Here is a 13,811-nt window from a genome sequence, read left to right as displayed (position 1 = left end):
GAATAAGCTTTAAAGGGAGATAATTATTCAATATTGAGCATAGCAACTTGATATTTGGCATGCATGTGTATCTCATGGAGCTGCACATTTTGAGTGGTGAATCTACAGTCACGAGTGGCTTTTAATTATTTGCTACAAAAAATAGAGATTTGTTAGAAACAATTATTTTCAAGGGAAGTAATTTATATAGTTATAAATCTCAGATTATATATTTCCTTACCAAGAATTTAAGTTCTTTTCATAGTTACTGTACAGATTTTTTATTTTGATTATTTATAACTCAAATGATTGATTTGTCAAAGGTTTTTTAAAATGATATAATTATCATTTCTTTCCTGTACTAATTTGTGAATGGTAGGGTTCATTACATACCTGTGAACTTATGTCCATAGATACATGATGAACTCTGGCTATGATCTCTTTGATAAAACCACAGGCCTTGGTTGTCAGTGATGTCTGACTTGGTGGTCATTTTTGACTGTCTACAGACTATCCCCCCCCCCCCCCCCCTCCTGCCCGGTTCGTTTAAAGGGAGATGATTTCTATACCTGCCAAATGATAAATAGAAATTTTATTTCAAAGCGCCGCAGTAGTGGGCATTGTTGTGTTTCTGACGAACACATCTCTGGTTTATCATTTATAATTAACACCAACACATCAAAATCAATATTGGAATGAATAGAATTTCAGGTAAGTGTCCAATACATGCACGTTCATGAACTCACCCACACTTATTTTCTAATCCTTGGTATATAATCTAATCTGTATTGAATACACTAACATGCAATCCTCTACAAATTAATACCAGCTTGATTGCTAATTTAGCTATATATAGAAATAGAACCTTTCTTTGAAATAAATGTTATCAAGAGGAGTTTATAAGATAAGCTTTGAGACTTTTACTTATTTGTTTCAACGTAACAACAAAGATTCTGTCAACAAACTCCTTGAAAAAAGTGTGTTTAATTCCCATAAAAGGAGACAGTAATGGCAATATATACTTAATGTGAAATCGTACTTCAACGACAGTTTTTACTAAAAAGTGTATGGATTCACTTAAAAATATACTGTTTATACTTTACTGAAAAAGTGTATTAATTGTGTAAGTATTTTTTAAACGCAAATTACATATCAAATGCGCATTTGTGCATGCTGAGTATTGAAGGAAACATTCAGAAAAATACATTTCTTCCATTATAGGTGTATATTTTAAAATAAAAAACTTTGTTTTTAAAACGAAAATATAAATATGCATGTTTAATAATAGATCTCTGATTAAAAAATGTAAATGCATTAAAGGGATCTTTTCACGTTTCGATAAATTGAAAAAATAATTCAGATTTGCCAGTTATCAATTTTGTTATGATATTTCACAGTTTGTGAGGAAACAGTAATACTGATTATTTACCATGCTCTAAAATATCCATTATATGCATCTTTTGACGATTTAAAAACCTGAAAATTATAAAGCGTAACACACTTGATACGATTGAATAATTTGGACAGTTCTGTTGGTATCGTAAAATTTTGTGACATTACAAGGATAACTAACTGTATAATAGACATAAAATAAATAGAGAACACTAGGTTAGCGTTGAATACAGAGAAGTTTATGTTGCGAGGCTTAGAACGCCGTGAGCGCGAGCCTTCGGTGTTCGAGCCGAGCAACATAAACTTCTCTGTATTCAACGCTAATCCTATTATTCTATTTATCCCATTTGATTTTTTTCAACGTGACATTTAACATAAATAGATCTAATTACCTTAACAATAATTTTAATTCAGTCTTAAAAGCGCTTAAAATCTAACGAATGTAACCATGCGTAGTGATATAAATGTATTTGTTCTGGTACGCAAAATAGTCTTTAAAAAATTCACACACAAACTGTAAAACAAGTAAAAATATCACCATATGCCTCTAGTTGCAATAATCCAACTCCCAGCTATTGACCCTCCGGGTCCTATGAGCTGTACGTATGTACTCATAAAAGCTCAGAGCATTCAAGAAGAACTACATATGCCTCGATTCAATTTTAAGCAGTATCCGAATTGTAACACATTACGACCGCAAAATGAAGATTTTAACTATACTATAATTCAGTTTATTTTCGAAAGAAAATGATCAAAATCCAATATGGCGGCGATTGCTTCCTGACAAAATGATGTAAATAAAGACCCTTATGCCTTCCTATCACTATATTCAAATGAGTTTACGAACTCAATAAACTTTCTTCTTCGTTACACGCTACGTCATGTACTCTACATAACTGCTGTTAAAATGAACCGGAGCAGTTTATCAAATAATAGCCGTTGGTAAACTCGGTTGCATTTGCAGATGTCTGCATACAAACATAGATCTAATTATGTTTAAACTTGTACACTTTTTTTATTTGTCTATGGTAAAGTGCGCTTATTGAACAAGAAAATAATTTAATATATAAATAATAATATAATAATTTATTATATATAAATACACAAAGAATGAAAACATTCCATTTCACAACAAATAAATGAGTGGATAATACCCGTGTACAAAATGGGACGTTCCAAATTCCAGTGTGGTGCTATTTTTACCATCTTATACTTTACACAGCTCTATGCCTAACGTGAATTAAATCGGAAAGCAAATATTGCAGATTATTTATGAAGTGTGCGATATTTGTATGGCTTGTTGTACATTCTTAAATCTCAAAAGTATATGCATGGGTTATAAACAATGCACATTACACGAAATAAGAAAACTGTGATAAATTGACAATTCAAATATGTCGATATACAGTACATGTACATGTGAATTAAGTTGCGTTTATAATAAATAGTCAATTTTTTTTTTTTGGGGGGGGGGGAATGATGCAATAAGTGTCATTTTCAGCTGATTCATCATTATACGGATGGCGAAAATTTATGTCAAATGACTAGATTTAAAGGTTGAAGGTCGTATAATTTTGAAGCTAAAGTTTTCTCGACTTTATTTCTTATGAAAAATCATTTAGTGGTAAAGTAAAAAATAGTCCGTGCACGCGACAGGTATATCCCACAGTGTTGAATACAGGCTAGTATATTTCATAAGGTGTTATACCGTCAATGTCGCGTTGAAAATGTGATAAAATACTTTTTATATAAACACGGATGGTCAAGTGGTACTTCTGCTGATTGATCATATCTACTGGGATTCTTCAAATAAACACTATTATGATTTGCTTATTGAATTTGAGTCTTCCATATCGTCTGCTGATCAAGAGTGCTCATAAATTGTGTAGTTTTTTTGACAAAATTCTTGCTAGACGGTTACATTACATTCATTGCACGTGAGAGATTGTTTTTTCGCCTCATGAATTACGCGCATGCGCAATTTATCTAGCAACTCAGCAGGTGCTCCAAACATACGCAGACTTCCTGCCAGACGACAATTTATTTAATTTATTCGTATAATTAATAAACAACAACACACTACAATCATGACAGCATACAGGGTGAGTGTTCTACAAATGGAAATACTGTTGTGTTTGTTGTATTGTTCTTAAAGTGTTTAAGAAAAATAAACACAGAACTACCAAAAAAACATTAAATTGATCAATTTCGGATAAATTATTCGGACATTTTGCCAGAAAATGATAATTCTTATGAGTGTCTCTTAACTGTTAATTCTCTTATTCATTTATAATTATTTCTTTAATTCTTTTTTTAAATATGAGTTAGTTTGTCCAGAAATAAATTCTGCTTCGTAAATAAATTGCTTTCTATCGGTTAAAGCGCATGTTCATTCTTGTTTTCTAGCCTCAGTCAAAACTTAATAAGTGTAGCACATGTCATTAGTAATAGACTTGTTTTCAGTTTATATATATGCTGATATATCTATAGATACAGGGGTGTGATTGAAATGAAGTCCGAAGGGAGGAAAATTAGGCTAGATTGCACTTTACCGGTACGCAGTTGTTTATCACTATCGACAAAGTGGGCATTTTGGGGCGGTAGCCCCCGATACTTAGGAAATATATTGGATAAAAAGGATTATCAGGTGTTGCATTAGTAATGTGTTAAGGGTTAGGGTACGCTGTTTGGTGTTAAGTGTTGCGTACCTGTAAAGTGCAATTGCCCCGAATTTTTTTTCGAATGATTTTTACCATACGAATTACGTGGATAATGCAGTGACAAACCTTGAACAGCCATTTAAATAAACACCATCTTAAAATTCATTGCTTGATTTATTTATGAAATTTGATAACCGTTTGTTTCTTCACATTTAACATATTAATTATTGTGCAAGGTAAACAATGTTCATATAAATGTATTCCCAGAGCCTTAGATGATTTTTGCTATGGCAGCTCTGTGAGTCCATATGCACTTCTTTATAAACACAATCGCAAATCTGCGCACAGGTTTCGTGCACATCACTTAACAGACGTTGTTCGTTGTCAATTAAGGAAAGCGATGAATAAACTTCATAAACACATTAAGTTTACCTGAATGGCAGCCTACAGACGTTATCCTTTGCATGCAGCCTAAAAAACACGATATTTTAACACACTATTCTTGCTGTCATTTTCATCTTGAAATTTTAAACAGTGTAAATATTCGACAACTCAAAACTTTGTTATCGACTCAGGGGGTACATCAAATATCACACTGTGGAAAATATTGGTGTAATGCGACCTAACCCATAGCGACACGTTTTGTTGGCAACACTACAACAGTCCGCAATATGGTGGATAGAGCGTACAAAAGAATAAAAAAGTAATTTGCATGAGTTTGTGCTTAAGACACGTAAACGTTGATAAGTTTATGCAGTGTCAGTGTTCCTTAGCCTTTGCAGTGGTAATGAAATTTTGCACCTTTGAACAATAGACAGCGCCTTGCAACTCTCAGCAACCCTTTGGTTTATAAAGCTGAGAGTTTAATTATTGCAGCTAAAGGTTAACAATGATCAAAACAATATGTGATCCAATCCTTGTGAACGATGTCGGCAATCTTTCATTTGCGCTCAATGTCTTTACCTTTAAAATATGGTATACACTGTCACAGTGTTAAACTAAAAACAGGTTACCACAGGATCCATAGTTCAAGATTTGTTCACATGGAATACACTTTGGCTTGCCAGGTCAGTTGATCTTCCATACCGATTCAGAAAAATGTACTGTTGTCATGTCATGTCACCTTACATATTCTTATCAAATAAAATAATATAAATCCTCATTTTATTATTCTAAGAATTTCTTAACCGTTTGCATTATGTAGATTAGAATTAAAGAATTCACATCATTCCCTTTTATTTGATTTAAAAAAAGTTTTGCAGGCTTCGCGAAAGTGCCGGTCCGCCGGTCATGACCGGCAGATTTCCATTTGGTCCGGCAGGTTTAACAAGAATGTCGGTCCTGGCGACCGGCAAAATGTTAAAATGAATGCAAAAACACCATATTTTTTTCAAAGTTGTAAATTCGAAGAGCAAACCCCTTACTACATCATGAAAATGAAATCGTTCATTGTTTTCATGTTTGCAATAAGTTTGTTACGTACAATTAGCAAAGCCAACTGGTTACACAACACCTACTTCAAACTCAGTCGCAAAATCGGCAACTGCTTTCGCACATTTTAATCCCTTTTGTTGAAACATCGCAGTCTACACAAGGTCAGTAAAACCGCTAAGCGTGTTTTCACAACACCCCACACATTCTTCGCGATATAATTCTATTAAAATTTACCAAGAAACATTTAACGGAAATTTAATACACACACGCTTTCCATGCTTCGTTACGGAATTCAGAGAAAAACGTTTTTTTTTATGTACATAGTTGTGTTGCTGTTTGTTTTTGGTCCGGCTAAATTTTCTTCGGACCGGCACATTTTGTGAAATGCCTGTTTGGATGATCGCCGATTTTTTCCAATTTCGCGAAGCCTGGTTTTGATGGAATTTGATGAGGTTCGGTATATTTCAAAAGTTGCAGGACCAAGCTCATTTCCTGTGGCTTTGTCTTGTCTTTCACATGGTTTCATCAAACACATGAAAAGCATATGGTCCAAATACTCCCTTGAATGGACATTCCTTTAAAAAGTCTTGGAACTTTGTATTGCATGGTCTGTATGAACAATTTATTTACATCCTTACGGTCACTCATTGTCTAATTTGAAATTTTTGCATCTTGTGTAATGAAACATTGATTTGATGATATGTTGTTTCTAGGGTGCTGACTCTAAAAGAGAAGAATTCAGGAAGTACTTGGAGAAGGCCGGAGTGTTGGATGCACTAACCAAAGGTGACTCTGAATTTCACAATTTTCACATTTCCCCAATGCACTTATTGTTTGACATTTATATCAATACATTTTCATGGAATCTGTTTAATTTAACCTTTTATATTGAGAAATCATGTACTGCCATGTCTGGTAGAGACACTGAAACTTGTTAGGCCACTCTTTTTCTGCCATTGATTCAATAAGGGCAGTTGTCAGTAACTGGTATAGGTCAACTATGGGCACTTAGTTCTGGAGTAGTCTGATTTTAACGGACCTTTTGATATGACTGTTTGAAATACTGTTTAATATAAAATAAACATCAAATATATAAATACAGGAACAAACCAACATTACAGTTCAGTTTTTTTTATATGACTGTTTGTTATACTGTTTAATATAGCATAAACATCAAATATATAAATACTTGAACAAACCAACATTACAGTTAAGTGTTTTAACTGTTTATAAATTGTATTTCATAATTGTTGCACTGTGTGCAATAATGCATCTGTTACTGCTTGTGATTTCAGTTCTTGTTGGACTGTATGAAGAACCAGAGAAGCCAAACAATGCCTTAGAGTATCCTTGAAAGTGGTTTATGTGTTTATTGAATTTATTATTCTAATCATTACTTCTATTTTTAATGCCCCCAGCTACTACATATGCGGGAAGGCGTATCTTGATTGGCCTGTCCGTTTGTTCATTCATGTTTCTGTCGGTTTACCCAAATTGAAACATGTCATCTTACATAAGAACTGCTTGCTACAAAACTTTGAAACCTGCATCGGTGTTATCCATGACATCCTCAACAGGTTACCTCATTTTGTCCTTGACACTTAACTTCTTTGCATTTATTCAGAAGGTCTAAATTCTAGGTAAACCCATAATGATATGATTTGCCATTTTACATCAATAATGGTGCCTCTGACAAAGCTTTAAAACTTCCATGGATGATGTCTCTGAACTCTGTCAACACACCTACATCATCTTTACTCATTATGACGTTGACATTTACTTATTTTTAGACTTCGACTACACATGTCATTCAGAAGGTCCAGATTCTTGGTTAACCAAAATAATGAGTTTGATCAAGCATCACAACAGCTCTTGCTGCATATCTCGACTAAGTTTATGGATGTTATCTATGAACACTATCAATACTCCCACATCATCTGACATCATTTCAAACTTGAAATTTACCCCTTTTTGGACTTAATCATTTGGGACAATGAATCAATACAGACACAAGGCTTCCACTGGGGACATGTGTTTATTGAATGCAACACTCAGTAAGAATTTTTCTAAAATTTCGCTGGTCATAGTTCATCAGGTTTATTTAGCCATATTTATAGGCTAAATAGCAAGATTTTTCACTTAAAATACATTTTAAATAAACCATGAGGTCATAATCGGGATAGTTTAAAAAATATTATTTTTTATTCAGTAGAAAGGTCAGAATGTATCATGATACAATTCTGCGTTTATGACTAAAACTATTCCACCTCTTAACTGTGCCCAGTTTTCTGAAGCAGCACCTCGGTGCATCTGGTCCTGACACTGCTGATGTCGAGGCCCTCAAACTGGAAGTGACCGAACTTAGGCAGAAATGCGAGCAACTGGAGGAACAAAATCAGGAATATAGGGCAAAGGTAAGGGAAGCTTAGTATACTTGATGTATATATTTGACCTACAATGTTTGTTTGATTTTGACTGACAGAGTGTGTGGCAGAGTTTTTGCAACTTATATTGTCACTGAATAAAATGAATGCTTCAATCAGATGAATACGATTTAAATATGGTTAGTTTTAAGTGTGCATGTGTTAATGATGTATCATTACTGTATGACAAATCTTAAATGATTCTTTTATTATTTAAAAAATGCTTTCAATGTGTATGGAATTTGATGAATCTATAATGTTATCAGTGAAAAGCTTTACAAAAGATTTCAGAGCTAATTAAATAAATTTCTTGCAGGAGTGGAAACTAATGTTTTACAATTGGTTGCCCACACAGGCAACCATCTTTAGTATTTTGGTTGCCCAGCTAAAGACTAAAGAGCCCAGTACGATGTACATGTAGTGTCATGTGTATATAAGACTTTCTTTAAATGAAATAATAGATAACTAACAACAGCATTGCTTAATTGACAAACTTTCTGTGTGTTATGTCCTAATATAAGTCAGAGTTAAATAATTTCATTAGCTTTGATAAATGAATTTTATTAAACTTATTATTAATTCACAGTCACCAATTTCACTAAATGTTTAATTGTACTGAATTGTTTCAAGCATAAAAAGCAAGTTGCCCAGTGTTTGAATTTGAGTTGCCCAGGCCAAAATTCATGGGCAACCACTAATTTCCATCCCTGCCTTGGCTAGCTTAATAATGGTTGTTATAAAGTTGCCTCAGCATGCATCATAGTAGAACCTAGTTTAAAGGAGTACTTGTATGTTGAAGATTTATAGATTTGTTGTGTGCATGTTTCAGTAAAGAATGCATATTCAATAGCTAGTGTAAAGTTGCAAAAACTTATGCACTGTCAAAGAATGATCTCTATTATACAAGAAAAATTGTACTTATGATTAAAATGTATATATCGGTGTTGACTATATTCTCAATAAACAAAGACACCTAATAACCAGTAAACATTACACTGAAAACAGCTACAGGCTCGACAAGAACACGCAACTTCCAAGAAAGTAAGATTAGTTGAGCCTCGTTCTGGGAAAACTGGGCTTAATGCAAGTGTGTAAATTGTCTTTCCATATTTGCCTGTTCAGTCTGCAAGTCTAATCAGGGACAACACTTTCTGCTTTAATAGTATTTTTCGTTAAACCCTTTCCACCATAACAAGCAAAGTGGAAAGGGCTTTTGCAACCAGCATAAAACCAGAACAGCCTGCGAGTAACTCGCAGTCTGTACAGGTTTTCATGCTGTTTGCTTCTCATCAGTATCTTAGAGTTGGAAATAAAGCCTTAAAAACTTGAATCTAGTAAGAAAGGTCTTAAACTAAATTTAACTTTCTTAGGGACTACAAACACGTCAAAATACATATCTAAGTGGTAAAGTGTTAAATGAAGTCTCTTTATTGAAAAAATCAAATTTAAGCAGAATGTGTCGTCCCAGATTAGCCTGTGCAGACTGCACATGCAATTAGCCCAGTTTCCCCAGAACAAGGCTCAGTTGATTTAAGTATTAGACTCCCATTCAGTGTGTGAAATGTCCTCTCTTTCAGAATCTCTCTCGTACCAGTAGTCTGCCTTGCTCTGTGCATATTTGCATTCTTATTGTGGCTGATTTCTACCAACTTTGAGCCTGTGTTTTGTCGTCTGGGACTGTGGGTGTCTTATTGTTGCATTTGAAAAAAATATTTTGTTGTCTGGCGTATTGGTGTTTGAACACTCTAGAAGCCAAAATGACTATAATCAATCCAAATGTGACAAAAAAAAATCTGCGCCTTGGCATTTGGTTTTTGCTTTATTTAAGAATAAAGTCTGCAGAAATCAGCCACCATACATTCCATTTTGGTGATTTAACATGACAACATAAATTTTAACAACTATTCATTACTTTTTTATAATTTTTCATCATGATACGAATTTTTGAATACACCTTGATAATCTTATTTTTTTATGAAAATCTATTGAAGATAACTTATCAGTGTTTTCCTTTTCGATTTGTTTTGAGAGAGCAACATAATTTTCATTGTTTTAAAAGACAAGGGCTTAACTGAACTGGACCTGGACTGCTTAGAACAGTAATGATAGTCATTACCAGGACCATACGCACTAACAGTTGTTATTTATTTCACCTTTTATTCTGGTTCTATGGAAGATATTTGTGGCAGTTATCCAAGGTTACCGGGTATATTCAATAACAGTCTTTGTATTACCGGTATTTGTACATGTATTTAACTTACATGGAATGTCAGTTCACGGTTATACTGAATTCTCAACTGTAGACACATTAATTGTTTATAATTATTGAGTTATTTTTGTTTTGCAAACAAAAATACTTTTGACTATGATTGTAAAATGATTCATTATAAAACTAATACATGTTATTTTACTTTTAAAATGTACTTTAGTTTGTTTTTTCAAGTGATTTGTTATGTGATAGCATTTGATATTATTATCATTAACTGAATTTGTGATTTATGTTGTTTTAGTTTATTTACATGTATTTTGTTTTAATTCTGATCTTAATTTTCTTTTCATCTGAAAGCATTTTGTATGTTTGGAGTGATTCTTTTAGCTTCATATTTATGAAGTTAGGTACTGTATTTCAAAATTGATATGGTTTGATTTTATCTCAAATTGTGGATGGTATGCTCTTCATATAAACATCTATACTTTATATATGCAAAGAAAAAAAGATTATTCATATGAAAGTAATTCCTTTTTAATATTATTTTATTGTTAATATTTAATTTATACCTTAGTTGTTTGGAGTGAATTTTCTATTTAATTTCAAAGCAAGATACTTTTTGTGGTAGTTGGGAATGTGGGTATTAAGTAAATTGTTGTAAATTTAAGTTCTATTAAATGATCAACCACTGGGCTATCTATGCCAGCCATAAATACACAATTTAGTTACTGTTTGGGAAAACTGGACTTAAAGCATCTGCGTAAAGTTTTTTCCAAGATTATTCAGTGCAGCCTGCTCATGCTTATCCTGTACGACCGTTCGCTTAAAGGAAATTTTTCATTTAAAGAAAGTCTCTTTTAACCCAAAATCCATTCTAGGCAGAAAGTGTTGTACCTGATTAACATGTGCAGACTTCACAGGCTAAACTGGCAAATACTTTATGCACATTCATTTAGCCGGTTCTGTCAGAGACACACTCAAAAGTATTACATACAAGAATTAACATTTGTTGGTCCTTCATGTTTTTTACATACTTGTCAAAAATGAGAAATACGTGTTTTTAATGCATTGAAAAGTAATGATTAATATGTAAAATTGTAGAACAGTCAACTTAAAAATGGAATTTGTCAATGTTAAATGTTTTATAAAAATAAATATGATTGTATCATTAAAATATTCAGATTGTATTTTAACAGATGTACAATAAACATATGTTGTGTAACTTAATTATTTTAATTAGGTGAAAATTGTTATTGTGTCAAAAGTAAAATTAACTTTTATAATTTGCTGTTTGTACCCATATATGTACATGTAATGAAAATATTACCTGCAGTCAGCATATTTGTGTATATTACGCATTTATTATCATGCATGCACCAGATAATACCACATGTTCAAACTACACACTCGTGACTCGATCAGGCTAGGGTGTATTAAATACTTTGTAGATGAAAACCAAACTATGCAAATCTTATGACAATTTAGTGTTATACGTGTTTTTAAACATCAGATCAAAACTTCTGTACATTCAATTACCTTTAACTTTATGTTCACATGATTAGCAACAGGATTAAGATCATCCTTAGCTGATCAACTGTCTGAGATTACATATAAATCAGAAAATCATTTCAACAATAGCTATATTTTAAGATACAATAATATGAATTTATTTAGAGTTTTGTCAACAATCTCTATATTAGGTTGCAAACATCTGCCAAGAGGAGTTCATAATTGTTTATTATAATTATGTGTTTGATTGAACAGATCCACATTTTTCATGAATATTTCCTGAAATACAAGGCTCAAGTCCATCTTGAACCTACACTCCAGTAACTTTTGTTCTGTGAACACAAGGTTGTTCATCTAGTGTTACAATATGAAACATTTAAACAGTGCATACACTACATGATGTACTTGTGGTTAAGCCCCATATTATCAATGTTATGTAAAAACCCACTTAAACTCTATGTGAGACTGAATTTACTCCTAGTTAACTGCTGATAGAACTTAAACCATCTATGCCATTTATAGACATGCTTGTTTAGTGTTAATTAAACACCTATTTATTTAAACTCAATTGCATCAAAAACCTAAGGTTTATTGAAATGCTCTCAATCAGGTCCAATGGTCCATGGGATGGGGAGAATTAACACTCAGGGTCTTAAAGGGAGATCTAAAGATTACTGGTTCTACCCAGAATACAGGCTCTACAGCATTTCAATGATGCATATGCTTGTTTGACATCTTTTACAAATTCTAGGCCATATTCATGTATGTAGTCATGTGTTTGACGTGTGTGCTTTCAGTTGCAACAGTACGAGCCGTCGCAGGGTGAGGAGCAGGCCCCGGACTCATAGTTAACATGGCAACCATAGAAACCACTCATCGCGTTATCGTCCCAACATTCTCCTTTGTTTGTAATTGTGAACATGTGAATATTTTGGAATGTTTTGTTCTGTTTTTTTTGCTAAGGCCGTTTTGATCATCATATAGTTGGATTAAATCAAATTATTTTGTGTTCTTAACAGTTATATTTACATGTGCGACCTAAAAGTGAATTTAAGCATCAATTTTAGACCGCTCTTTTTGTTTTTATTAATATTGAGTAGCTTTTTGGTAAAAGAAAGTTTTGAAACAAAGCCCATTCCATGTGTTTAAATAGGTCTCATGTTGAATGAACAATTGTGTTTTATTTGCCTTTGATTGGTTTTGCTTTTTACCAGAAACACTTGATGTGTCCTTCCGAATGAACATTCATGTTGTATGTATAGATGTATTTATGAAAGTTAAAGATCTGTGATATGGTATTCTCCCTGTTAGAGTTTGTCAGTAATAAGCAGGTCTTTATGGTTGTTAGATGAGGTATGTATGGTATAACATAGGTAATGTTTTATTATTATTTTCAGATTCTTTTGTCATTTCTTTGTTTTCTGTCATATTTAATCTTTTATTTAACAATTTATAATGTCTGTCATTCCAAGGTTGGCAATGTATGTGCAACTGGTATCTATATAAAAACACTGTTGCATTTTTGGGTGATAATTCTTTTTGTGGGTATTTTATGTTTGTGTTTGAAGTCTGAAGGGGATATCACATTTCAAATTATCTTAAAATATTTTATTTATTTTGGTTGTTGATGAAACTAAAATGTGTCAAAGAGATATGTGATATAAGTATATCTTTACATTGTTGTGAATAAACTAATAAATGAAAATGCGCAGTTGTATTTTCTGATTTTCTCATTACAACAGACAATTTTGGCACAGTTGTTTGGTTATTTAAAAAGTTATTGGTTGATTCTTGGAATTGATAAAAAAAATTGAAAGAAAGATATTACTGCTGTTCAAGCTCAGTTTTTCAAAGAAAATTAATCTTAAACTTATTGTCATCAGCCTCTGCGTTCAGTTAAAAAACATGTTTTTGTAAGAGTTTTTCGTTCAAACTGTCAGTGATCAGGTTAAAATTGTAATACTTGTTCTCCAACACTTCTATCAAAAACAGTGTATTGAAACTCGTTATTTGTTGTAAAGCACTGAACCCATTTGTATTTCAAGGGTGGGTAGAGTCAAGGTCACTGTAAGAGTCATTAGAAAAATGGTATCACTAAAAAATTAAGAACATATAAAAATATTTTTAAAAATTGTGATATTGTGATAGAAATTTGTGAATAACTATCTTAATGGCAGACAACAACAAAGTCACCAAGTTTCATCA

The 13,811-nt window shown here is 32.7% G+C and overlaps 1 protein-coding gene across 2 annotated transcripts; it reads left to right on the top strand.

The window, feature by feature from the left end:
* The first annotated feature begins 3,318 nt into the window (after window positions 1-3,318).
* LOC127851857 (c-Myc-binding protein-like) lies at window positions 3,319-13,317 on the top strand. 2 transcript variants are annotated; one of them, XM_052385812.1, is made up of 6 exons: window positions 3,319-3,473; window positions 6,179-6,251; window positions 6,761-6,809; window positions 7,750-7,879; window positions 8,894-8,929; window positions 12,404-13,317. In XM_052385812.1, the coding sequence occupies exons 1-6, from the start codon at window positions 3,459-3,461 to the stop codon at window positions 12,452-12,454; spliced, it is 354 nt and encodes a 117-aa protein (XP_052241772.1). In that variant the 5' UTR covers window positions 3,319-3,458; the 3' UTR covers window positions 12,455-13,317. The 2 variants fall into 2 exon arrangements, with proteins under 2 accessions (XP_052241772.1, XP_052241774.1); XM_052385814.1 differs by lacking the exon at window positions 8,894-8,929 and having other exon boundaries at window positions 3,320-3,473.
* Window positions 13,318-13,811: the final 494 nt, after the last annotated feature.

Source organism: Dreissena polymorpha, chromosome 11 (assembly GCF_020536995.1).
Source record: "Dreissena polymorpha isolate Duluth1 chromosome 11, UMN_Dpol_1.0, whole genome shotgun sequence".
In the NCBI taxonomy this organism is placed as follows: domain Eukaryota; kingdom Metazoa; phylum Mollusca; class Bivalvia; order Myida; family Dreissenidae; genus Dreissena; species Dreissena polymorpha.
The sequence above is the reverse complement of the archived record's forward strand: the minus strand, read 5'-3'. Positions and strand labels throughout refer to the sequence as shown.